General features: G+C 38.6%; 1 protein-coding gene across 1 annotated transcript in view; it reads left to right on the top strand.

Annotated features, from left to right (window-relative positions):
* LOC122816948 (formin-like protein 13) overlaps positions 1–25853 on the top strand; it is a 1087038-nt gene that overhangs the window by 870695 nt on the left and 190490 nt on the right. Inside the window, exon 12 of the mRNA XM_044090042.1 lies at positions 1325–1477. Coding sequence (XP_043945977.1) covers positions 1325–1477 — 153 coding nt within the window. The remainder of the gene's footprint in view (positions 1–1324; positions 1478–25853) is intronic.

Below are 25853 nucleotides of genomic sequence, written 5' to 3'. Positions count from 1 at the left end.
TTGCTGGCCTGTTTCCTTGTTATCCTAGAACCTTCCTCTACCTTATCCTGGGCATCATGACAGTTCAACAATACAGACAAGTCAGAACAGCATAAAGAAATGCAATCATTATGGAATATAACATACAATTTGACAGTGAATTATAGGAATTTCTTAACCTCTGAACATGCACTTTAAAAAATTAACTTTTTTTAAATTAAATTTAAAAAAAATACGAATTAAGCAGTGGCTAGAGAAAAATAAAAAGAATAATGCATTGAAATGTTTGTATATTCATATAATTTTGCTATTTATAGTTGAATGTTGATGATTAGTTTGGTAATGTATTCCTTATGTTTATTGCAACATGGCACAGCTGATAGCTTTATGCTGAAGGAAGAATATCTATCATTTTTCTGTGAAACACATGCAGAAGATAAAATAAAAATATACGCTGTCAGTTTCTGATATGTCTGTGGCATTTGAAAATGTAGTCTCAGACATTTTATTTAACATTTTCATTTAATTTGGAAAATTACTGTCACCTATAAGAGTTTTATTAGTAGGAAAAGTATTACCTTGAATAATGAAATGAAACATGATTTATTGACTGTGTTATTTTTCATACAATAGGTATTCTGGAACAACATAAATCTAACATGGGTACTAACATGATTAAGGAAGATGAATGCCAGATGAAATTAAATATAATTTGAGGCAGAATTTGATGATTTGAAAAGTGTTATAATTTACTTTGCAAACTTTGATCCTTTGAAAGTTTTATACCAGGTTTTCATAATTACTTTACCTATCTAGCTGCCTTTATATGTGTTGCATAGTTGTTGCATTTTGATGCATAGATTGTGGCAGGCGGGTAGAACTTTTTCAGTGATAATCTATGAGAAATGCTTGTGATTTAATTGATGGATTAATACAGATGAGGCACATAGAGCAGAAAGTAAGGGCTTTCTACAGTACCTTAACACAAGTGAAAAGATTATACAGATGATGGGATGCAGGTGGAAATTCCACTCCTAGGTGGATACTCACCTGGAAATTAGTATTAGTTATAGAAGAACAGAATTTAGATAGATATATATTAGAATAACATAAATGATCAAATTATCAACCTGCCTTGCAGTTAATTTTGGCTGCATAACATTTCAACAGTTATGTCAGATATTTACAATTATGTTCTTATGTTTGTATTCAGACAGCATTTCATATGTGATCAGCTAGGATTCGTCAAAAATCCTACAGCAAAATATAATTCTGTTGCATGAGAGATTGTGTAACTTTTAGCTGCCTTCTCCAGTTCACTTTTCTGTGCATATGTTTATTTCAGCTAATAACTCAGAAAATTAAAGCATGCTTACAGCTGAAACAAAGCACAAAGTTTATCCGAATCCTAGAATATATTTTAGCAATTGGGAATTACCTAAACCAAAATGCTGGAAAAGTAAAGATAACAGGATTTCGTCTTTCTTCTCTGACAAAGGTAAGAAACTTTTCTTTTCCTGAAATGTGAGAATTTAGAAACAAAATAGGTAAGACTGTTGCCCCTTTCTCAATCCTCTTTATTTAATATCCTAGTTACATAGTCTTATCTCCAGAAAATCATGTCTCATAAGCACTTGTTTGATTGAAATGCTTAATGTCTTCAGCTGCATGTAGCTGTAAATAGATTAAAATCATGAGTTGCCAATGTTAAATAGTTTGCCTGCATTTGTGGTACTGAAAAAAAGTAAAAAATCTGTGAAATCTGTAGTCAGATGGTCCAAAGAGCCATTACAGAGCTGTCTATCATGAGGCATAGAACTTTCATTGCAAAATGCTCCTGTTACTGCGTGAAATCACCTTTGGCAACAGAACTACATAATGACTAAACATCAGTAATGCACTTCACAAGAGCCCCAAGTCAAAAGTTTGAAAACACTTTTGCCAAACTTAAATAAAACAAATACATGAGACTGACATTTTTTCACATCTGACTTTTTTTTTATAGAACAGTTCAATGGATGTTTCTCCGTGTACCATTGAACTCAATATAATCAACTGCAAGTCTGTAGTACCCTACTGCAAGGACAACCTACTGCAAGGACAACCTACTGCAAGGACAAAAGTCTAATCAGCACAAAATCATTTAGGCACACACATTTTGGACAAATACAAATTTTCATTCACTTGACCAATATCCTCGTGTTTCAATACCCTGTTAATAGCATGTGTAAAAATGATGGTGTCACATTGAAAATGCAGACTTAAAGAAAGAAAGAAAAAGAAAAATACCATAACCTGACAATCTGACCAACTTTCAACAGAATTGGGGAGTGGGGCATTTTATGGATCCTTATTTAAGGTTCTACCTGTTGAAGTATTTGCTGTGACACTGCACAGTAGGACAATAAAAGGCAGAATCCACCCTTTAGTATATGACTGCACAAAGTAGTGGCGCATTTCACAGTAGTGTTTCAAACAGATAGTCTTTTGGAAAATGGGGCCTGTGGTGGTGTAATTGAACAAAGAATGAAATATAAACAGAATGAAACCAAGTATGTAGTTTGGCAACTATCTGGAACTATAGCAATATCTGTGTCCAGTTCTGCTTCAAATGATCAGTTAGTGGTAACTTAATCTGTTCAAATTTTAGATGGTGCTGTGCAGTGACGGCTACAGGACCTATAAGGTGGGGCCCCATACAAGGCATATGCAAAATGTGGAGGCAGCATGTAGAAACTTGGCATAGATATGAAAGAACATTTGCTAAATGGAATGTATGTCAGTCAGAACTTCAATGGTTGTTAATCATTTGGGGCTAGATTATTACATTGTTAATTTTGAGGGTCCATCTCTTCAACTGCAGTGTACATTTCTCATTGTTCTTTTACTGAACCTTCCATCCGAAAATGATAGTATAACTTCAGAAGCTCTCATTTCACAATTCACATAATTGTAAGCATATCTGCAAACAGTTTTTACCATTAATACTATTAGCAATTGGGAATAGGTGCCCCTCTTAACCTCATCCCCATTTGAGGTAACTAGGCGGGGGTGCCACCCCTCTTTACAAATTGTAGTTCTGGAAAATATAGTTTGCAGGTATGGTTGATACGAGGTTTACATTATGCAAACTTATTTTTAATGGTAATGCAACTTGTGTATAATGATATTTACAAAAGAACTTATTAGGAGTAAATGTGAGCATAAAATGTTAAGAAATTACTGAATTTTTGAGCAATACATCATCATGTGTAATGTGTCATGGATCTTGCTGGATGGGGAATCTGCCGTGAAATATATTCAGTTGCTGTCAGTCCTAATTAATATCAGGAGTGTCCAGAAGAAGAGACAGATTATGAGGATGGGTACATTGGAATGGTTACTTACCAGTATCTCCAACTGGAAGAAGGCAGCACTGGGACAGTGGGCATCCCGCTGTCAGGTGAGGAGAAAGACACCCCACCATCAATGGGAGATGATAATGAATGATTTTCTTAATTTCCAAAATTAAAGAAATAGAAAAGGATTTTTTTTTTAAGTGAGCAGATTCCTGATACCATCTCAGTGATAAGTAACTAAAGTTAGGAGACTGGGATCTCTGGTAGCACGTGATGAGGGTTTGGGTGGATGTAGGCACTGAGTAGATATCTCATTATTTGCATAAAAAGTAAGCCATACTCAACTGTCTTTTGGAAGACCATTTTTTGTTTATATACACTAGAACCTGGTTGGCATGGTGTTTAGAAGTGTTTTATGGAGACTGTTTGGGACTGTGGGAATAAGTACCCTTTATTGTAGTTCCACATAAATTTGGGTAGGACTGGATGCAGATAATGAAGGAATTGAGTGATTTCTTTAACTTATATCTTTGTTATGTAGACTTTTATGGTAGTTCAAGTATTACATAGTGTAGCTATTTATAGAAATCTGACCATTACTGCGAAACTATACTGACAAAAAGTGTAAAAATATAGACAAAGTTTCTAACCCCATTTTATAATTCATTTCGTATGTCTTCAGCAGGACATATTTAATATATATATATATATATATATATATATATATATATATATATATATATATATATATATATGGGTCTACTTCTGATTGTCGAAAACACACTTTTTCGTCAACCGGAAGATCAAACTCATTGAAGCGAAAGTGCACTAAATCAAAAGTGCACTTTCGCAAAAGCTGGTTCTCTGAAGTGCATTACAGAGGGGATAAGGAAATATAACCTTTTCCCCACTGTAGTGTGATCTTGGAGTTAGTGTATTTAAGTAGGGGGGGTGTAGGGGGGTGCAGCCCCCCTGCAAAATACTGTTTAAAGCATTTTTTTGTTGTTTTTTGCCATTGCGAAAGTGCACTTTCGCTTTAATGGGTCTCAATGTTGCTTGTTCAAGATAGTGTAATTTCGATCAAGCAACATAGACCCATATATATATATATATATATATATATATATATATATATATATATACATACATATACATACACATATATATATATATATATATATATATATATATATATATATATATATATTCATACAGATATACTGCTTTTGATGAATTTCTCATGCAGTTTATATGTTAAGGTTATACCTATTTGTTTCTACACCCAACCTTATGATAGCATTACATGACAGTTCTTCAGGCTGTAACAGTATATGACCTAAGATGTCTTGAATCTTATCTTTCACAATGCCCTCACTGGTGCAAATGGGGCAATTTTCAAACATGCCACAACAGCTGAATCAGTGGCAAGAAAAGCTAACAGCAAGTTCCCATAAAGTATCTGTGTGACTGCCTGGAAAGAAGTCTCTGCTCTTATCTAGTAAAATATGTCCCCAGCATATCTTAGTTCGCACTGTCATTGGTTCAGCGTGATTGAGAGGATGCAGAGAAAGCTGTCCCTGTCCTCGTATAACTAGGTAATTAGAGGGAGCACTACATTTCATGTATCTTAACGCATGATATGATGAAATATATTCCTCTTAAGTACAGAATTATTTATAAGATTGTTGTGTTAGCTGTTTGTCCATTCATGACTTGGATCCTTCTTGTCAGAAGGAGCTGGTTGTTTCATATTGTTCAACATAGGTATTACATTCTGCATCCCAGGGGCTGCTACTGATTCCACAGCTTTAAGGCTCCTCACTTCTGTAACCTATAACCTTTGTGACTTTGGGAATGTTGCTCTTATAGAACACTTAGAGCCTATCTTATTGAGAAAGCCTTTGATAGTGTGTGATGAGTTTTCCAATTTTAATCTAGTTCTGATATTAGACTATACTTAAAACTATCTATTAACCATTTGGTCTGTTTGATTTGTTATATTTTAATGTTTCATTTTATGTTATAGTGCTTTCCATTAAAACACCTTAATAAATTGAAAGTTGAAATTAAAGTGATGTTATATTGACTGTGATGTGCACTGATACTTCATTACTTCCTGTACTAACAGGAAGTAAAAATGTGGCAATTACACCATGTAATATACAGGGTAATATTAAGAGTTAAATGTCTGCCTCCTTCTGACCAGTAGAGCACATATTTTGTGTTTATTATTTGGGCACACTTCCCTTTTTTATATAGTCCATATAAAAGTTTAATGAAAATGCATTATCGAGACTACATTAGTTTATAAACTGATGATGAGGTTGTTGTGAGTGACAGTGTAACTTGTGAATATGTTTGCCAAGCTGTAGGTACTTCATTGTATACAAGTCTTTGAGTTCATCACATATATTGATCGCTGTTTAGAGGGAGCTTCTTTAAGAAGGGCGGATCCTATGATTTTGAAAGAGTACAATAATATTATAAGAAGGATGGATCCTAAGATTTACACACCTTAAAATAATATATGTGTTAAGACTATGACAATCTGGGTTGCTTTCAGTCTGTTTCTAAATTATATTCTGTCCCTGAGCATACATACGTCCACAAAGAATTTTCAGCTAGTGGCTCACAGAAGTTGTAAGACACCAGTGTGGTTTGTCTGAAATTTACAAAGAGGGATGGTCCAGTGAATAACACTAAATAGGAAGCTTACAGACTTAATTCTGAAGTTGAAGGTATTATGAGTAAATGAGAGGAATGCAGATTCAGTGAGAGACAGAACTGAGTCCATGAATGTTTAACTAAATATGTCAGTGAGTAAATGCCCTCCCAAGATGTAGACAAGGCTGCCCCATAGCACTTACTGGGAGTGATAGTACCTTTGCCTCCTGAAGTTACTGGAGTGACTTACATTGTATCAGCCAGTAAGAAGTGACTTATCTTCATATAGTGTGTGATAGTGTTCTTCACTGTTATGAAAGCTTGGTTGACCAAAGATGATGGTACAGTCTGACCACCATTTATTGTACTAATTACCCATGTGAAGTGCAACAAATAAATCCTACCTCAGAATCAAAATAATTGCCCAACATTGATACTGAGATCTCATTTAATCACCATGTTTCTGATGTGGCCAGAATGTCCTTTTGCCTTGTACAGCACATGTAGATTCTCTAATTTTGATGAGGCATGTGTGTTGAGGTAATGCTTCGAAGGTCCTTTGTCAGTCAATGTCTGGCTTTATTGCTTATGCTGTCTCATGTGCTTGTAAAAACAAGAATGGAAAAGTTAAATTGTTTTGTCTTTCTGTTTATCTGAAGTATAACACCCTCCCATCTCTGCCACAATTTTCTCCCAATTTTACCATCTGCTATCACCCTTGATAAAGTTGTTGTACTCTTTCCAAAAGTGAAAATATTAGCCCCTGGACCCTGACAATATTCCAGGCTGTATCAAATGCCACATAGCCTATACTTGTCTAAATCTGTTTAACCTTAGAGGCTCCACAGGCAATGTACTTGAAACTTGGAGAAGAGTGGGTGTTTTCTCCCTTCATAAGGGCTGCCCCACAGTGAACCTCAATAGCTACAGGTCTATCTGCTCAGTAAAATTATCTGTAAAAGGCTGATATGAATTATCACCAGACTAGTAAACAATGATATGGGTGACCTCCCAGCCATCAGTCCCAATCAGCTTGGATTTGTTAAATTAAGTCATGCCTATTCAACTTGCTTGATTGTTTTTAAGGTAAAGAAAAACAGCCCTCACTGCCTACCTCAGTCTTGCTAAAACCTTTGGCACCATTTCCCATGCAGGCATCATAAGGAACCTCTTTTATTCTCAGTGTTAATCATTACTTTGCTGCTGGATATTTAATTGGCTTATGGAATGAACTTATGTAGTCCAAGTATGGGATATATCCTGTAGCTATCAAAATATTAATAGCAGTGCCCTACATGATTAAGTCTTGGATCTCTTCCTTTCTGGCATTTACTTCAGTTCACCTCATAATACTCAAATCTCAAATTGTCCAACAAGGTCAAGATCTGACCTACACCTGGTGCACTAATCATGGGCTCATGCTAAGTTCTAAGAAATGTAGCACAGCAACCTTCAGAAAGAACACTTCCTTGAATGTTTTCATCTCAGTGACTTTCTTCTTAAAACAGCCACCATTATTAGAATCCTGGGTACCTACACTGACAATGAGCTCTCTATCAACCACTGTGGCCTTGCACAGATTATATATATATTAGCATCTCTTCTAGGTCTGTGAAGGTCCTTCCATACCTCTCAACTGTACAGATCTTTGCAGAATATACACATTTTTGTCTCATATTTTTGGTCTATTTCTCATAAAATTGTTGTTTTCTGGCAAATCATGGGTAAATCATTTAGGGTTAGTCAGAAAATAATGACAGACATTTGAGCTTCAGAATTCATACCCTTCAGAAAATTCATGTTAATACAAAACCTATAATTCTATCAATTTTCTAAGTTTGTAAAAGCAATATTTAAAAAGTGACCCTATTTTTGGGCCTTTGTCCTCCCATTAGTGATGGCTTTATCCAGATTTCTTGCTCTTAGAGGTTGACAGGTGTGTCTCCCCTTTATTATACATCTGTAAACACTTTGTATAACTTGAAATGCTCTAAAAGTTCATTACTAGAAAAATCTCTGAGTTTATGCCACTTCATCCCAAAAGACTAAAATCCCCCCTACTCTGTCTCTTACAGGCTCCTAAAAGCAGTCCGTGTCTAGCTTTTAATACAAGAATGATCCCTTACTATTTGACCTTCTTTGTCTTCATAGTTGATACATCCACTGTAAGATCAGCAATACCTGCTGACATGCTAGGTCTGAAGCATGTCCTCCACCTTTAAAATAGACTCCCTCTGTAGATCAAGCAGAATATCTTCTTGAAAACCCTTTAAAGCAAACCTTAATAAGCAGATGAGTAACTGTAAATTCATGAATGGCATTAATGCTAATGGTTTCTGATCCAGAAGGAAGCTCCAAACCAACCATAGCAGAGCAAAAAGTAGGTTGCAGAGCAATGCAGCGATCACATCCTGCCTAGTGCAGATTCTGCAAGATTAGGTGACAGCAAGTAGCATGAGCATCAAGCTGTCATAAAGTGTCATACAGTAACTTATGGCCCAATGTCAACATTAGATGCTTAGTGTCTTGTGACCCGGACACTTTCAGGTCCCATGAATGGGGAAGAGTAAGACAGCATAAAACTGAGGGGCATGGCAAGCAGGCGTACAAACAGATGTGAAGCAGAAAGGAAATGCAGGTGGAGGGGAAGGGTACATTTTTTATGGGGAGGAAGGGTACATTTTTTATGGGGATAGGTACTCCATTTTAAATATATTACAGTTTCAAAGTTTTGTAATGTTGATATAATTTTTGATAAATCTACAATGTTGAAATGCTCTTCCTGTTCTACGTCCCAGATGGCAAATGGGTTTTCACACTAATCTCCTGGAAATATCAAATGTCAAAAAACAGCTTTACCATGTTTGACATTTGGGAGGTAAAATGTTTTAAATTTTGCCATTTTAGTTCGGCATTATGATCACTCGATGGAATGCATTTCTGTCATTTGATAGTAAACCATATATATAAATACATACACACACACACACACACACATATATATATATATATATATATATATATATATATATATATATATATATATAGTTACAGTATATATTATATATATATATATATATATATATATATATATATATATATATATATATAGTGAAGGAATGATGAGAGGGTGATAGAAAAATAGGGGAAGAAAACTGGGGACTGATATACAGTGGGAGTATGCAAACACAAAACAATACAGACAAGCAGGGATCAGTGCAAACACTCTAATAGGGGCAGACATGGGCTGGACAAAGACAAAGAGAGGGTAAGTAAACAGTGATGGGGAGGAGTGGGCAGTACACAAGAGGAGGGTTGTGGCAAAATGGGATGGGATACACCTTACTGGGAATAGACTGGGTTAGAAGCAGCACACTGCCTGGTGAGGGATGTCAGCATGACCCATCAGATGGCTGGAAAGGTTCAGAATGGCCAGTGGCAGGGGTCACACCCTTTTCTTGTGTCCCAATGCAGGAACACACTGGTCAAGTGCAGTACAAATGTACTCATAGAGGTGCATGGTAGCAACTACTCAGGCCCTTTTACTGCTAACTACCTCTCATACCTCCTGCCACACTGAGGAGCCAGGACAGCTGCCTGAGAGAGAGGTCAGACCCCTCCAATGGAACACTCCCAGTCCTGGTACCCAGTATTGTTGGCTGATGACAGTTGAAGCACTTGCAGCTCATCATTATCATCATGACCAGCAGCATGGGAAGGTCAGCATAAATGAAGGTATTCTGCAAATAGTACAGTTAATATAGCCCAGGTCAGCACGTAGTACACAGATCAACCTCCATTCTGCTGAAAGCATCAACTGCCTTCCACAATAGCAAACTTAGCTAACCTGTTCCTCTGCTAATGTTGAAAGACATAAGACTCAAAACACAAAGGTGTAAATAAGATACAGACAGTAAAGCAAGAACTACACTGTCCCATGTATGTGCATGATAACAGAAGGCTAAAAATTTCCCCATAGTCTAACTTTAAACCACAGTTGCACTTCAGGTATATGCAATATGACAAAAGCCTGATATGGGTTCCATAGCCTCACAGCTGAACACCCATCTGTTACCCCACAGTATGCTACAGGGCCATGACATACTGACAAGGAACAGGCACAGCACAGCTACGGTCCCCGTGGTAACCTATCTGGTATGTCCTCGTACCTGTCAGAGGAACTAGCCTTTATGAGGAATACTGCTCTGAATCACTGAAGAAAAAAGATAAACAATTACAGTTTGAAAAACAGTATCACTGGCAGATATTTATTTTACCATTTGGGACATTTCTGCCCACGTGCTGCTTCTCAGAGATCTTTAGGATGGTAGCACTGGAGATCATCACAACAGTGCCTATTTGTTTCAATGGCCTTGGGGATGCTAGTAACATCAGTTAAAAGCTTGGCCATGTATAAACCAAGCATCCACTTTCCAAAATGGATCCATGTAAGGTTCCAACAGTTGTTTAGGACAAAAAAGATCTTGTAGGCATACACTCTTTGTGGGTCATTAGCAGTAGCACCTGGGTCTATATCATATCATCGAACTTACTATTTATCGAATACCTCTTCGCTAAACTCACTTTGTCGAAAACCCTTTTTGTTGAACGATCATTTTACCTGATATTTTCCCACGGGAAAAATGCGGTAGACCATGACTGGGAATTTGCCATTTTTCCTACTGCAGTGCAATCTCGGAGCTGGTGTATTTATTTAGGGGGGGGGTGGGTGGGTTTGAAATTTTGTGCTTTTTGTGACGATCGGTAGTTGGACTACCGGTTCATTTCCCTGGGAAAATATTCACTAAAATGATCATTTGACAAAAAGGGGTTTCAACAAAGTGAGTTTGACAAAGAGGTATTCGATTAATAGTAATTTTGCTAATTTGATATAGACCCATAGCAGCCATCAACACAAATATCATGTAAAAGAAGCTGGTGGGATGGGAGTCATGGCAGACATGTGAATTCTGAATCACAAGCAATGCAGGCAGCATACATGAATCATTGAGCATGGCACATGAGTCGAACCTAGCCTCTAATCATATCAGCCATGCACATTATCAAAATATTCATAGAAATACATTGAATCTAGCTTCTGAATTCATACCATGCCAAATGCTATATACTTGCTGATGTACCACCATTGTAAATAGCAAATTTTGCATCAAAAAAGTATCAATATCAGAACCAATGCAGCAGTCTGAGCAACATTCTGTAAACAGAGTAGCATGGTTTAAAGAATGCACAGGTTTGAGGAGGTACACAGTGTTCTGCAGTAGTCTGGTGAGATGTATGTCTCAGTTATGTTATAGATATGAGCCTTTTCCTTGAAACAGGGAATATTTACATTGACTAATTTGCTCTATGATTACTCTGCACATAGCATATAAGTAATTTATGTAGCTGCATATCTACACTTCAGCTGTGGGAAGGCAGCCCACTATCACAAATGACTAATCCTACAGTATCCTGTATGTTCTAAACTGATGTGCAGAGTATTTTTGCTATGGGAATACCTGTAGTGGGCTTTTTATGTGTAACCCCAACATCATATCCCATTAGGCCACCTGTAACCCACTAGGTGCTCCCTGCCCATGATATATTTGCTGTCTGTAAAGCCTACCCTTCCCTGTATATTCCTGTGGAACTCTTTGTAGCAGAAAGAACAGCTGTTTATGTAGAAATATCTGTTCTTTCACTAGCATGGGGTATCTTTGGAGGGGATCTGTACGGATCACTGAAAGACAACATAACCGAAAGAGATTCGGCTGGGCATACTTGCGCGAAAGTGCTTTTCACCAAAAAGCACTTTCGTGTAAGTATGCCTGTTGAGGAGATCGCACTACAGTGGAAATAAGGGAACATTCCCTTTTCCCCACTGTATTGCAACCTCGAAGTGAGAATATTTAAGAAAGTGGGGTGTGGGGGTGCAAGAGGGCTTGCCCCCGGCAAAAACTTAAAAGTAATGTTTTATTTTTTTTTTTAAACACACTTTAACAAAAGCGCTTTTTCAGTGAAACCACTTTCGTTAAAGTGTGTTTGGTGATTGTGGATTTGGACTATTGAACTTTTGTTTAATAGTCCTAGGTCCCTTTGGAGTAACCCACTCTCCACAGCATATCATATTGATGGCACTTACTGTGTTCCTATCCGTGTCTGAACTTGTAATGATGAGGATACCTATTGCGACACACTCTCTAAAAGTGGCACTTTATTGTCCACAGCAGTTACCAGCCTACAGCTTTGTGTTTTGCTTCTAAAGGTGTCATCATGTCCTCAGGGTGGCTTGAGTAACAGAGTTTGGACAGCTTCAGCTAAGCTGAGAAGGAGATCCTGCTGCAGACATTCGGAGCCCATGGGCACATTCTGTTTGGAAGAGTTGGTAGCCACCAACAAGAGCAGGTCCACGTCTGGGAGACTCTGGTCTATGATATCAATGCTGTTTGTTGGCACTGTTGCACAATACAGTAATATCAGAAGTGTGTCACTGATGTGATCAGGTGGGACTGCAAGAATGCATGTAACATAATGACTGAGTAGTCAGCCACTGTGGGGTCACCTCCCTTTGTAAGCCTAACTGATGCAGGACAGTTTCTGATGTCCTTGCCAGGAGATGATGAGGGCACAGGATTTATACCTGGATAAGTGGGCACTGGTTCAGAAATGGCCATACCTCATGTATCTTAAAGTACTTTGCACCAGGTTAGTGAACATATAAATATGTATACAACTGCTCTGCATATACAGTAGGTTAGCACACCACATGAACCAAAGTTTCCTATATGTATGTATGTCAGGTATGCAGGCATACAGAAATGGCAACAAAGGTATATGTCAGTTCTGTATCTGCATATTTTATAACACTGCTTGTAAAAATAACACAGGGCCTCACAAGCAGCAGGCATATTCAGATTTATTCTGGTCTATGTTTTATTGTATATTCTCTGGCCAAACCACTGTGATTGTGACACCTGTATGGCCTGGGTCATGACAACATGTTGAGACACAGTTCAAGTGAAAGGTGATGCACAGGTACTTTCACCCTCCTAGTTGGTCCTCCATTCATTGCTCAGGTTGAATTAATTGCTTCATCCATGACCGAGTTATAGACTGTACCACATGAGTGCTGAGTATCCCCATGGGGTGCTCCCTGGTGGCTAAAAGAACTAGCACTGCTCCCTCTGTGGCATCAGCAGCAGATGACCGCACTGCATTTGATGTTATACCCAATGTAAGGCAGCCTAGCAGGGGATCTTGGCACCATCACATGTCATAGCAGACCATGACACCATGATATGCAGATGGTACTAGGACTCAGTCAGCAGATGTGCATGATTCTCATCTGAGCACAGTCTGCTGCCACCCGTGCCAACATGGGGATGATCGGTGTGATGCTAACTTCAATGAAGATGTCATCCAGCATAGAGTTAAACGATGATGCCATGCTATGCCTCATGAGGGTGTGGCACATTGTTGCCATAGTCACCTCTTTGCAGAGATTATCAAGTGCCATCATTACTGCCCTGTCCAGCAGGGTAGTTTATGTCTGTGGACAAACATATAGATGGTGTACTCACAATAGGAGGCCACTGCATGACACACAGTCTGCTCATGTAGGTCTAGGAATACCTCACTCGACCACCCCACACCATGGCCAGATATGGCTCCAGCCTCCATAGAAAGGACACTGCAGCAGTAGACACCATACAAGTCCGATTTTCATAGTAGCACAAAATTCAGTGCCATGGAGGGGGTGCTAGCCCTGCCTCATTAGGTCCAGTTATCATAGACTGTCCAGATTTTCTACTCATATTTTTAATCTATTTTTCTTAAAATTTGTGATTTTCTGGCAAAACACTAAAGATTGAAGTCACTAAATAATGACATACATTTTAGTTTTAGACTTCATATCCTTCAAAAAATCCATGCTAATACAAATTCTGCTATTCTAACAACTTTCTAAGTTGATAAAAGCAGTATTTAAAATGTTTCATAGGTTCATAGGTTCATAGGTTCATAGGTTGATACTAGGCTATCGGCCCTAGGGCCTATACAAGCCTAGCCATAACAATTCCCTGGATATTTCTTCCCACAATATTTACTTCCCTGGACCCCTGTCTAGCAGGGCAACTGACATGATCCCCAGGGTGAATTTCCTATCTCCCATCCAATTGTCAAGATACCTTTTGAAGAGGGCCAAGGAGGCGCTCTGCTTGACATGTATGGGCAGTCTATTCCAGAGTATAGGGAGTCTCTGGGTCAGGAACCTATCCCTCCAGCATGTTTTGTTCATTGTGATGACAAGGTTTAGATCCCTGGAATGTGTGGATTTGAGGGATTGGGATTCCTTTAAGTGGAGGATGTCCAACAGCTCAGGGTTTGACATGGCCTCATATGTTAAGCAGAGAGCGCCTCTGAGTAGATGATATGCCACAGAGTATAGCTGGAGTTTTTTTAGACGGTCTACATATGGCAACTGCTTTAGGCCTGTGATTCTTTTAGTGAGGTATTTCCAAGGCCTTTCCAGCTGTTGCAGATGTCTTGTGAGGTACATACCAAACGGAGTGTTATACTCTATAACGGGTCTAATGAGGGATGAGTACAGTGGGACAATGACCTCCTTTTTACTGGATGAAAAGCCCTTAGTGATGAGGTGTGCCACATAGAAGGATTTCCTGACTGTTGTGGCGATGTGGTTATCGAAGGTGAGACCACTATCTACCTGTGTCCCTAAGTCTCTCATCACACTTTCGACATTTAGTGTACTGCCACCTATGTGGTAATTCATGGGTACATGTTTTTTTTCCAAAGGGGATAACTAAACATGGTTCTGGCACCAAGCAGCTGTTTCTGTAAGGCCCTTTTGTAGAGTATCCACATCATTTGGGGATTCAATAATGGCTCCCAGTTTGCAGTCATCTGCAAACTTTGTTAGCCAGAGTCCCTTAGTGTTGGCCTGTACTTCAGAAAAGTAGATGCCAAACAAGAGCGGTCCCAGGACTGAACCCTGAGGTACTTCACTTGTCACTTCTCTGGAGCTGGATTTGGAGTCGGCTACTTTTACAGTCTGGGTTCTGTCAGTAAGCCAGTTGGCAACCCATCGAGTGACATAGGGATTTATGCCCAGCTTAGTAAGTTTATCTATGATTCCAGAGTGGGGGATGGTGTTGAAGGCCTTGATAAGGTCCAGATAGGCTGTGTCGACTGCCTTATCCTCGTCCACAGCTCTGGAGACTGATTCAAAGAAGTCAATCAGATTCAGGAGACAAGATCGGCCCTTCACGAACCCAAACTGGGTGGGGTCCTTATTTTTAGGCCTTTGTCCCTCCATCATGTTGAGCTTTGTCTAGATTTCTTGCATGAATGATACCACTTTCCAGTCACAGTCCTGTAATGCCATCTTTCCTCTATGTCACCTGAGTCCATTGTCTAAGACCGAATACCCCTTGCCATAAAACCCTAGCTACACCTCTAGTGCTATATAGACCCACCCATTTTGTGAAGTCAGGCACATATCACTGTGGCATTTAGTGCCTATACAAATTATGATGATGATGATGACTGTGACCCACTCCACTCTCCTTCCTTTGAGGTTTACGTGGAGATGATCGATATATATTGCAACTTGACTGTGGACTTTCAAGCATATCCTTTAACTAGCATAGCATGTATCACATTTATTCTGTGTGACATCACATTTTCATTGTGCGCTTATCATGGGCCCACAGCTGGACTAGATGCTACCACCTCACTGTCTGGTGGGGAGTAAGTGTGGTTGCTGCAGACTATCTCTTGGTCTCAATTTTGATTCTGGATAAAGTTGGCATGTTGGCTGTGACAGTGGCTGGTGCAACAGGTGTAGAGTTTCCCAGGAAAGATAACTGTTCTGCATACCGCCTAGCAACTATATTTTTTAGTATTCCATTTGGTAAGAACATCTTGGAGATTGTAGCATGGGCACACTAAAATACCCACTAGATGTATCTAAGCATTAGATCCAGACCTTCAGCAGGTTGAATATGTGCTCTGCAATGTTTCTGGTTTACATGTGGGCAGTGTTATACTATAGTTCAGCCATGTTGTGTAGGTTTCATATAGGCATTATCAGCCAGGGATCCGAGGGAAATCTGACATCACCTGAAACACAGTGGCTCCTTATGGGTTGGGCAAGATATTTGTACACAGTGTCTTTCACTTTGTATATATCTAATTAACACAGTGCCTGCACTTACCAACTAAATGGCTTTGTTTGATTTCACAATGTAGGAAATGGCAATATAGATGACTTGTATATCAACTATAAGAATCATGGACATGGCCACAGTCCTCTACAGACACAGTGGTTATCAACCTGCATGACTTTGCTTATTAACTGACAGTTGATGTAATGTTGTCTTTCCTACTGACATAATACAGACCATGGAGACCAGGTGGAGCCTTTATTGCCACAAGTGCAGTCTGTAGTACTCAGTACTCCAGGGAGGCAAGTAATGTCATAGTGTCTGCACAATGTGATGATTTTGGAAAAACAGATATGCTCATCACATGCAGAAATAGCATATCATGGAATGTACTGAGTATTCCACAGGCTGATGCCTGTGGCATGCCCGATATGTTCTCTATTTGTTTGACAGTTCCTAAACCTAATCTAGTAAGTACTACACATAACTTTATGTTCCCCAGTACTGGAAATCTATGCATTCCTCCCAATCCTGTTTGCAGGCAATACATGTCAGTCAACATATGTGCAATTTCACTGTCTACTCAGCAACAGTCTATAAGCCACAGGTCGTTTAGCTGGTGGTAGGTGATATGCTGCCAGTACCATTTTCAGTCATGCTGTATGCTGCAATACTGGGTGAGAGTAGTGGCTTCTATAAACTATAAGTCCTAATGCTCGATCACCGTTGATGCTTTTGGCATTCGTGCTTGTTGCAGCTCTGCAAATTCCCATATCATTTTTGGTTTTACAGAGATGTGCAACTATCTGCATGCTTACTGCTCCTTACATCTATGAATCATGACCTGCTTTAAGGGACACTAATTTGCTTCTCATTATGCACTCATGGGACTGCACACCTTCATTTGCATGTCAGTAAATGGTCGTTTGCATGCACCTATTCCTGCATTGTTTGTAATATGAATTTCAACATCCTTGTGCATGACTGCTTCCTGCATAGTAGCTCAGTGCGTATTATGCAAGTTGGCTAATAATGCTGCCATCTATGTCTTTGAACACATATTGTTAGGTTTTAATGAAATTAGAAGGCCTCAGTCTTCATAACAGGCCTTATGAGGCTAGTCAGTATTTTTACATGTCCCAGAACACTTTCTCCAAACCAGCGATCAACTTCCTTTTTAAAAGCCCAAATGCTTTGTTGCTCATTGGATGTTTTATGGGAGATTATTCCTTCATATTGCTGGCCTAATATTAAAGCTTCCATTTTAATCTTTGAGTTTGAAGATGATATTATGAGTAAATAACTACCATTTTTGCACTTTTGCTTGAGTTTTATGAACCTTATGTTTGGAGAAGAAGCTATTACTTCATTGTTTAATGATTATGGATCCATATATAAATATAATCACATCTATTGTGGCAGGGCTAGCCTCCTGACAGTGTAAACCTTGGCTTGAGATGATTGTCACTGTGAAGTGACACCCCAACCCCATAAGTAAAAATGGGAAAAGGGGTTGAGGATGGATGGATGGATGGATATAATCACATCTATAAAAACTATAGTAAATGGAATACAGATACAGCATTCTTCAGTTTCTTTTTATATGCTAGATGTTTTACATCCTATGTTTTCAGTACCACATTTGTACCCTTGCAGTACATAGGTTGTTAACACTGATTGACCCAAAGCTCCTCCTGTGCCAATATTGGTCTTACAAGGCAATATATATTGACTGAAGGCATCAGTACTGCTGCATTTCTGGAGTTAATGTATTCCAGTATCATATTGCATAGCAGGTATATCTTCCTAGCTTGCAAGATTCATATATTAGCTATAGTTTAATTTCTGTGAGATAATGACAACCAGGTCATTGAAGCAAATGCAATCAGAAATTAACTTACATCTTATAGCATAAAGGTAGTTGATCTTATTTTTTCCCATTAGTAGTAGTTTGTATTTCTTGGCACTGAATTCCACATTGTTTTGATTAGGTTATACCAATAGTTTATCAGTATTATACTGGAGGTCAGCCTAATCCTGCACATTTGCTGCAACCCTTGCGATTTTTATCAGTGAATTAAGATAGCCCAGCATAAATAATTACTTCTCTCTGCTTCATTCATTCCAGCCGTGTCAGTGCCCCCATCCATCAGGATATCTGTCTGTTCCTCTGTCCTCTCCTGGACATATCTGAGAGAGCTGGGGTCAGCATGGATCTTAAGGGCATCCAGGGGGTTGGTGCCAGAAACTGTTTATACTGCTGATGGGAGGGAGTGATTGTGACCTCCTCTTATTTCCCTGCTTTCACCCCTGCATTTGTCAACAATATCCAACAGCTAGTCCCCTCTGTGGACCAGACTCCCTTCTGGAAGCATCTTTGATGAGTGCCCCTCTCAAATGGGCAGATTCATCCCTTCCTGCCAACACCTCATACCACCAAGCAGTTAATCAGACTCAGGTCCCCTAGGCAATAGTTAGGGCTTTAACCTTTACAACATAGTGCTGGCTTAATCACTTGGGAATGCTGAAATAAAAACTAAGAATAGGAAAGACCCCATCACTGACTCCTGTGGTACCCTTTATTGATTTTTTTACTCATGAGAGATGGCACATTCTGTTCTTACTACTGATTTCCTATTCCACAACCAGCTGTTAGTCCAAGTAATAATATTTTCACTAGTGTCATGGAGTCTCATGGTGTCCAGTATAACCTTGTATGGTAGTGTCAAATGTCTTTGCAAAATAAAAGAAAACCTCACCAACCAGCAGACCAATATCAACTGCTTGAATGACTTCTGAAAAAATCTTATTTAGTTTAGTCAAACAGGATTGCTTATTCGTGAGCTCATGTTGATGTATGTCAGCTGTTTTGATGATCAGGTTATTTCTTTTGCAGACCAGTAGTGTTCTCTCAGTTATTTTACACAAAATGCTAGTAAGACTGATTAGACTTTATCATCTGGCTTTGCCACTTCTGACATTTTTTATATGAAAACAGAGGTAATCCGCAAAACACAAGTCAGGTCTAGAATCCCAGCTGTGACCCAGAGAGTGACAGGACTAACAAGAAATAGAGTACAAAAGATTAGTCCAGGTAAAATCACTCTCGCCAGCAGATTTAGGAGACTCTCTCTCTGATGCCCATCTTGTGGGAGGACTAAAGCTGCCTTGTTGAAGTTTCAAGTAGCTTGTTCAGTTAAGTAGGTAGGTGGACAAGTGTTCCTGTTGTAATATAGCGTGGACATGCCTCCAAACTGGTGGTACATATCCCTTTTCTAGTGGTTGCTGGAATAGGGATGCCAAGCAGGAGGTTAAACCATTCTTAATCTTAATAATTAACTATATATGTATATCACTGGGCCTTGGGGCTGAGGCCTTCTTGAACTGTACTGAGTGCATGTTCTACCCAAACTTTCTTAATTTCTAGATATGTGCCTGTGTACAGAGCCATTTTGTTTAATTTTTATTATTTCAAGGAAAAGAAATGTTACTCGTGTTGGTTATTTTACATTAGATGCCTCTTTGTATATGTACAGGTGTTAATAATTTGTTACCTACTTGCAGCTATTATGTAGGAGACTCCTGAATGTTCTATGACTTGTCTCATTGAACCATTTTAGGGTAAACAAAACTTAGTAAAAAATAAATAAGATAGAAAAGGAATAATTACATTCTTTATATGCCTTCAGATGTGAATAACCTCTCACACAATATATCAGAGTTGGTATGGTCATAAAAAGACAAATTTTTTCTCTTAAGTTCCTCTGTGTGAAACAGTCTGTATAAGATGATTTCCAAAGCAATGAAGGGCATATAACTCTGTTTTACAAAATGGATGAATCTGGTTGAGGTTAAAGGACACCTCTAGAATATATTCAGCTTATAATACCCAAAGGGATTTGCTAGAGCACTGCTGTCAGCTAGCAGACTGCTTTGTAGTCATGCCAACTCATAATAGACTTTATGATCATGGTTAATAAAGAAGGGTATCCTCCTAGCTATAAATCTGTGGTAGGCATGAAAGCGTTATGTATCTGTTTATCTATGTGTTTCACTTAAGCTGGGGGCCTCTTTTACAGAGCTGGTCTAGGGAGAAAAACTGCTGCTACAGCCATTGATTAGGAAGGTGTAAGTGTTAAATGTTAAGCATGACTAAACATTGCAATAACTAAAAAAAATAAAACAGTGCACGCAATTACTATTATACAATTAAGATTTAGAACATTTTTTAAAGTAGGCAATGATTCTGATCAGTACAAAAAACAGTTAATGGAGAACTCTATCCAAATGTTCAGTTTAGGCTCATCATGAAGTGGTTTTGTTCTATTTTATCTAACTCAGAAGTACTGCAAAGAAAACATGGGTCAAGCATCTTTTCCTCTGTTTCCTGTCTATACCCAATTCTGCATTCTGTCAAATCTTGAGGGATTCCACTTTGTCTATTGCCACAATATGTGACACCTTACGGCTACACAAGAAATTAGTGAACAGGAGATGAGAAGCTGCACAAAGATATTTATAGGTTATAAAAAGCTAAATAGGCTGCCGTGAAACTAGGAAAATATTTTCTATGCATACTCAAATCAGTTTGAAGTGTGAATTTTTCAATCTAATATGATTAACAGAAACATCAAGTGATAGAGCTGTTGACAAGTCAGCCTAAGCGAGAGTATAACAAAGACAATCAGTTTAGCAGCATTTTTGAATAACATTACAAACTCATGTAAATATCTTTTTAGAAGCTTGCTACTGATAAAAAAGGGGGAGTCACTGAAAAAATATACAAGCACTGTCAAGAGATTTTCAAAGAAAGCAGTAGTACAGAATACAGCCATTGTAGGTCACTGAAAGGACAAGACAGTAGGACACTTCTGAATCATTATGTCATACTTCTGGGATGCAGAGTCATTTATGAGCCGAATAAGGCTTTGGATGTGAAGCTAAATCACAGCAGTATGGCAAATTGCATCAAGCTATTTTGAGGTATAACAAATTAAAAATTGGTAGTAGCAACTGAAAATAACAAATCGGAGATGGTGATATCAACATCTTTATATTATGTAACTACAGTAATATTGGGGTCACCCAACCACATATCTCACTTGGGATGATATCTACCAAAGTACATTTGGCAATTTTTATCTAGATTTAATGCTAAATAAATGTAACTAAAACAACACCTACGATTAATGCAATTAGTGTAGACAAGGACTTTGATCTTTAACTTGACAGAGGCAGACAGGGACTCATATTTCATGCAAAAGTCGTGATATGTACAAGATATGTGTATATGAGAAGGCTGCATAACTCAGGAAATTTGAATGTGTGCCACCCTCTTCAAATGTTTTATCAGTGATCAGAGAAGTACAGTAGTATAGTACAGACTCTGTTTTATTTGTCGGGGTTCCAAACTTTGCCGAATGTAGTGGCAGTAATAGTTTTCCATAGTAAAAATACAACCCCCATAATCTGGATCTGGTTGCTGGCTGGGCAGCGGCAACAACAACTATTCTGTCTGTAACTGTTCACTCCTCATGAAGGTTTTCTTCAATTCTGTGTGAAGTTTCTTAATATAGATGACACACATCCTAATATGACTGAAAAGAAGTTTTGGATTCATCTTACTGGTCATAGGAAAGAATTAACAAGTACTGACCAGACTAGTTCAAAACAGACACAACATGTAAATTTCCTTAGTTGCAAAATCAAGATTGTTAAAGATATTCACCTGGAAATAACTTGAAAATGTTTGTGTGCCCTTCTTAAAGGACTTAGGCATGACTGCTTGGCAGTGTGATTCTGAAAGTGCCTGTTTATTCTTCTTTTGACCTTGGGCTTGCCGTAGTAGTTCATAGAGAGCTGTGGGGTTGGTAGACCATACTGGACATGACAGTCCTGTACAGCATACTGATCTTGTTCCTTTTAATTTTAGACAATGTCCAAGGAGATTATTTAGCTAAACACAATGATTTCCTTTCAGTATAAAGTTCTTGCATTTGGTAAGAATGTTAATGATGGATTTAAAGTTTTTTTTTTTTTTTTTTTTGTACAGTCTTTGCCCCAATTGCTTGTTGATAATTAGCCTACTCTCAATCAATTGACCATTTCCTCCCCATCACCAGAATGATGGTTGATAAACAGAGTCCAGCATGCAGCCACTGGGATGATTCAAGGGTTTCTTCTTAAACTTTACTGGATCCCGCCAGTGAATGGTTAGTTAGTAACGTGGCTCATAGACACTTAAGTGGCTGATTACACTGAATGTATTCCACTTCCACAAGGGACATTACCAGCAAGCAGTCGTGCTCCTTTCCCTGTAGGCATGATAGGTGTTTTTTTCATTCTCCACTGGAGAAATCACACCTCCCAATGTGCATATCAATAACCACTCTCTTCCCCTCATCCCTCTATAGGAGAAACAAATGGGCCATTCCCCTTTGCTTTTCTCCCTCATTGCCTGTCTCATCCAGTTCCAGGGCTGTTATTCAAACTCTGGTCACCTCAGTCACAATGAGGGTTCAATTTCCCTGCATCTCAGAGCTACAGAAGCATAATGGATATACATTTGTTACACAGATATTATAAAGACAGAACAATGTTTACATAGTATTTATTGCTTTTCTGTTCACGTTTACAAGATTTGCATTTTATACACTAAGGAAGCTTGAGGTTATGTAGCTGAAGTGCCTGAGATAGGTAATAGGTCGCACACTGTGGGACAGATGAACAAAAAAATATGTCAAGGAAGAAACCATAGAATTCTAGAGAAGGCCAAGGAGGTCATGTGCAGGAAAGCAGAAGAAAAATTGGTGAAGGGGATATGAGAGAAAACGGAAGAATGCAAGAGGAAAGACTGAGTGCTGCCAACAAGATTTCATTGTACTTGCTGTTCTGCATTGCTTGATGATGACAGAGGAAGATGAGTGGACTATCTCAGATGGCAAACAAGTGGAGCTAAAGATAAAGTGTTTGCTGAGCCCAAGTATTTTGTCTACATTGATGTTATTCTTCTGAGGATTAAATTCTACTTTCACAGTAGATAACCTCAGCAACAAAAATAATAAAATCTACCGCATTTGCTAAGCCTATCAATACAGAAACCTAGCACATTTTTATTGTTACCATGTAGTTACTAATGTAAGATTTTAAAATGGTCTCTTTGACTCCCTCCCATATCTGTCTGATGCAATTTATGTAGTTCTAAAGTTCTCATACATTCAGGATACTACAATGAATGATTTTCAAACAATTAACTTTGGTGCATATAGATACATGTGGGCTTCTAGGACAGGAGTTAAGGACTGCTGACAGCCATAATAGTCATCATATTTATTGTCGAAGAGCGCTCTTTTTTATTAATGTTTTGCTGTAATGACCACCCAACCTCTCTCTGGGCACCACATTTATACCATCCATGGTTCAGAGCTCAGTGATCCAAGTCAGGGCTTCAGCCTTTGTTGGCAGTGGAGCTGGCTTCCATGACCATACTTTTTACGCAAAGTCTTTTAGTGAACATCACTGGTCATACAAATATGATTTGTTTAACTTATTTTTGGGGAACTGATTTAGACCAACTACTTTCAGAATCAATTTATGTGATGCAAATAGGTTTATTTTAAGAAGACTATTACTGTACTATAGTCACCATGATGTTGTGTAAATAAAACAAGCTGGGAAGGATACTTACTGTTAATTGTACCTAAAGGACAACACACATGACCATTATAACAATGAAATTAAGAGCAGGCTCTTTTATGCGCAGCTTGGTGGAGAAACACATCAGCTAAAAATAAACTTGGCCAGACAACTGAACCATGGGTATCATAATGTAAAATTAGGGTCAAAATCTGATAAAACCCTTTGGAGTTTAGGTTCTAGATGTAGAGGACAAGAAACTCTAGGTTCTGGAAATCTGCATTTCTTATTTTAATAGTGCTAGCAGATACAATGGGCTTGCAATATTATTTTGATAATCTGGCCAATATAGCAGAAAAGTGTACACCAAGTGTACTCTTTTCTGAGTGAACAGACAACACAAGCATAACTCACACCTTCTTCCTCCTAATTTTAGTTTTCCAACTGATTTTCTTGCAGACTTAAATATTGAAAGGGAATCATAAAGGTTATCACAAAGTGTAAACTACATATACACTTGGTGTAATCTCTGTGAGGGACTAGAAAGCACAAAAAAGTGGTAGAGATGTTCTTGAATACAGATCATATACACTTAGTGTAGATGTAAAAGGCTGTGGCTTAGTTTTCAAGAAAGAACTGAAAGATAAAAAAGCAGCAGGAGATACAGGCATATGACATTTATGCTGGTATTTGTACTTGAGCCTATAGTTTCATATATGCCCTTAATTTGGCAGATTACTTGTTCTTTTGGAGGGACATTGTAGTAACACCATCTTTTAGAACTGGTTTTGGGTTCAGCTTTCCGAAAACTTTAATTTAAGCATTTACTACACCTCTAAAGCCAGTGAAAAATGTGGAAGGCTGGAGATTAGGAGGGGTCACCAACTACAAATTAAACATCCATTTTTTTCTCCACTACCTTCACTGAGCTGCTCATTTGTTCATATAGAAAGTGATCTGGGTATTCCTGGGCTAGGCAAGAGGCTTGAAATCCATTTTGCCTGCTCAGAAATTTTATCTGCCTCCCATTCTCCTGCAGTAGTCAGGTAGTAGGGAGTGGGTCAACTTGTTGGTCCTGGGGATGGCCTACTATCTACACTTGGGAGCATAGTGTCAATGCATGAATGGCAACATAGGCTCACCAGGCTCAGAACTCTGCTAGGTGAATGTCTAGTGCTCATGCAAGGTGTCTCTTATGAGGTGAGAGCCACCTTTCTCCTCCCAGGTGAGGTCAGCCACCAGTGGCTGTTCACTTCCAACCTCCTTGACCAGGTCCTACAGACACCATGGTATTAAATTAATCCCAGTAGTTTGAAGGATAGTCAGGACTTTCACCGTCTCCCTCTCTCTCTCCCTCTCACTGCCTTAGTTGGAACTAGTTTTGATCTTGATGCAAAGATGTATTACTATATAACAAGGGGTGGTGGCTGCAAGGACGGGCTTCCAGAATGGGTTGCCCTAGAAAAGCTCTAACTCCCAACTTCCTGATGAGCCAATTAGTCAATTACAAATGGTGGACCAGTTAGCTTGCTGCCAAAAAAAATAAATAAATTTTTTTTTATGGGGCCATACCACTTCTTCCCCTGCACAGTTAGACATATAAAATCCATGGCATGCACAGTTAGACATGCAAAATCCATAGAGGGCAATTACAAAGGAAAGAGAAACTCCCAAAAAGGGTGACAATGCATACTAGAGCAGTATTACTTATGGGACCAATGGCATTTCCACTGTTTATATAACATTGGAAAATGCTGTTAGAAAATGGTAGAATTCAAAATGTTTTAACCTGATATGTTTGTGTTCATAGGTTCATAGGTTCATAGGTAGGTACTAGGCTATTAGCCCTAGGGCCTATATAAGCCTAGACAAAAAGGTACCCTGGCTTTCACCACCCAATAAAATTATTTTCCTGTGCCCCTGTCGAGCAGAGCCACAGAAGTGATCCCTGGGGTGAATTTCCTATTTCCCATCCAATCATCAAGATTTTTCTTGAAGAGTGCTAATGAGGAGCTTTGTTTGACATAGATAGGTAGTCTGTTCCAGAGTATGT

Source organism: Protopterus annectens, chromosome 12.part0 (assembly GCF_019279795.1).
Source record: "Protopterus annectens isolate FY-2018-M chromosome 12.part0, PAN1.0, whole genome shotgun sequence".
Lineage (NCBI taxonomy): Eukaryota > Metazoa > Chordata > Ceratodontiformes > Protopteridae > Protopterus > Protopterus annectens.
Note: the sequence above shows the minus strand (reverse complement) of the source record. Positions and strands in the feature narration are given on the sequence as shown.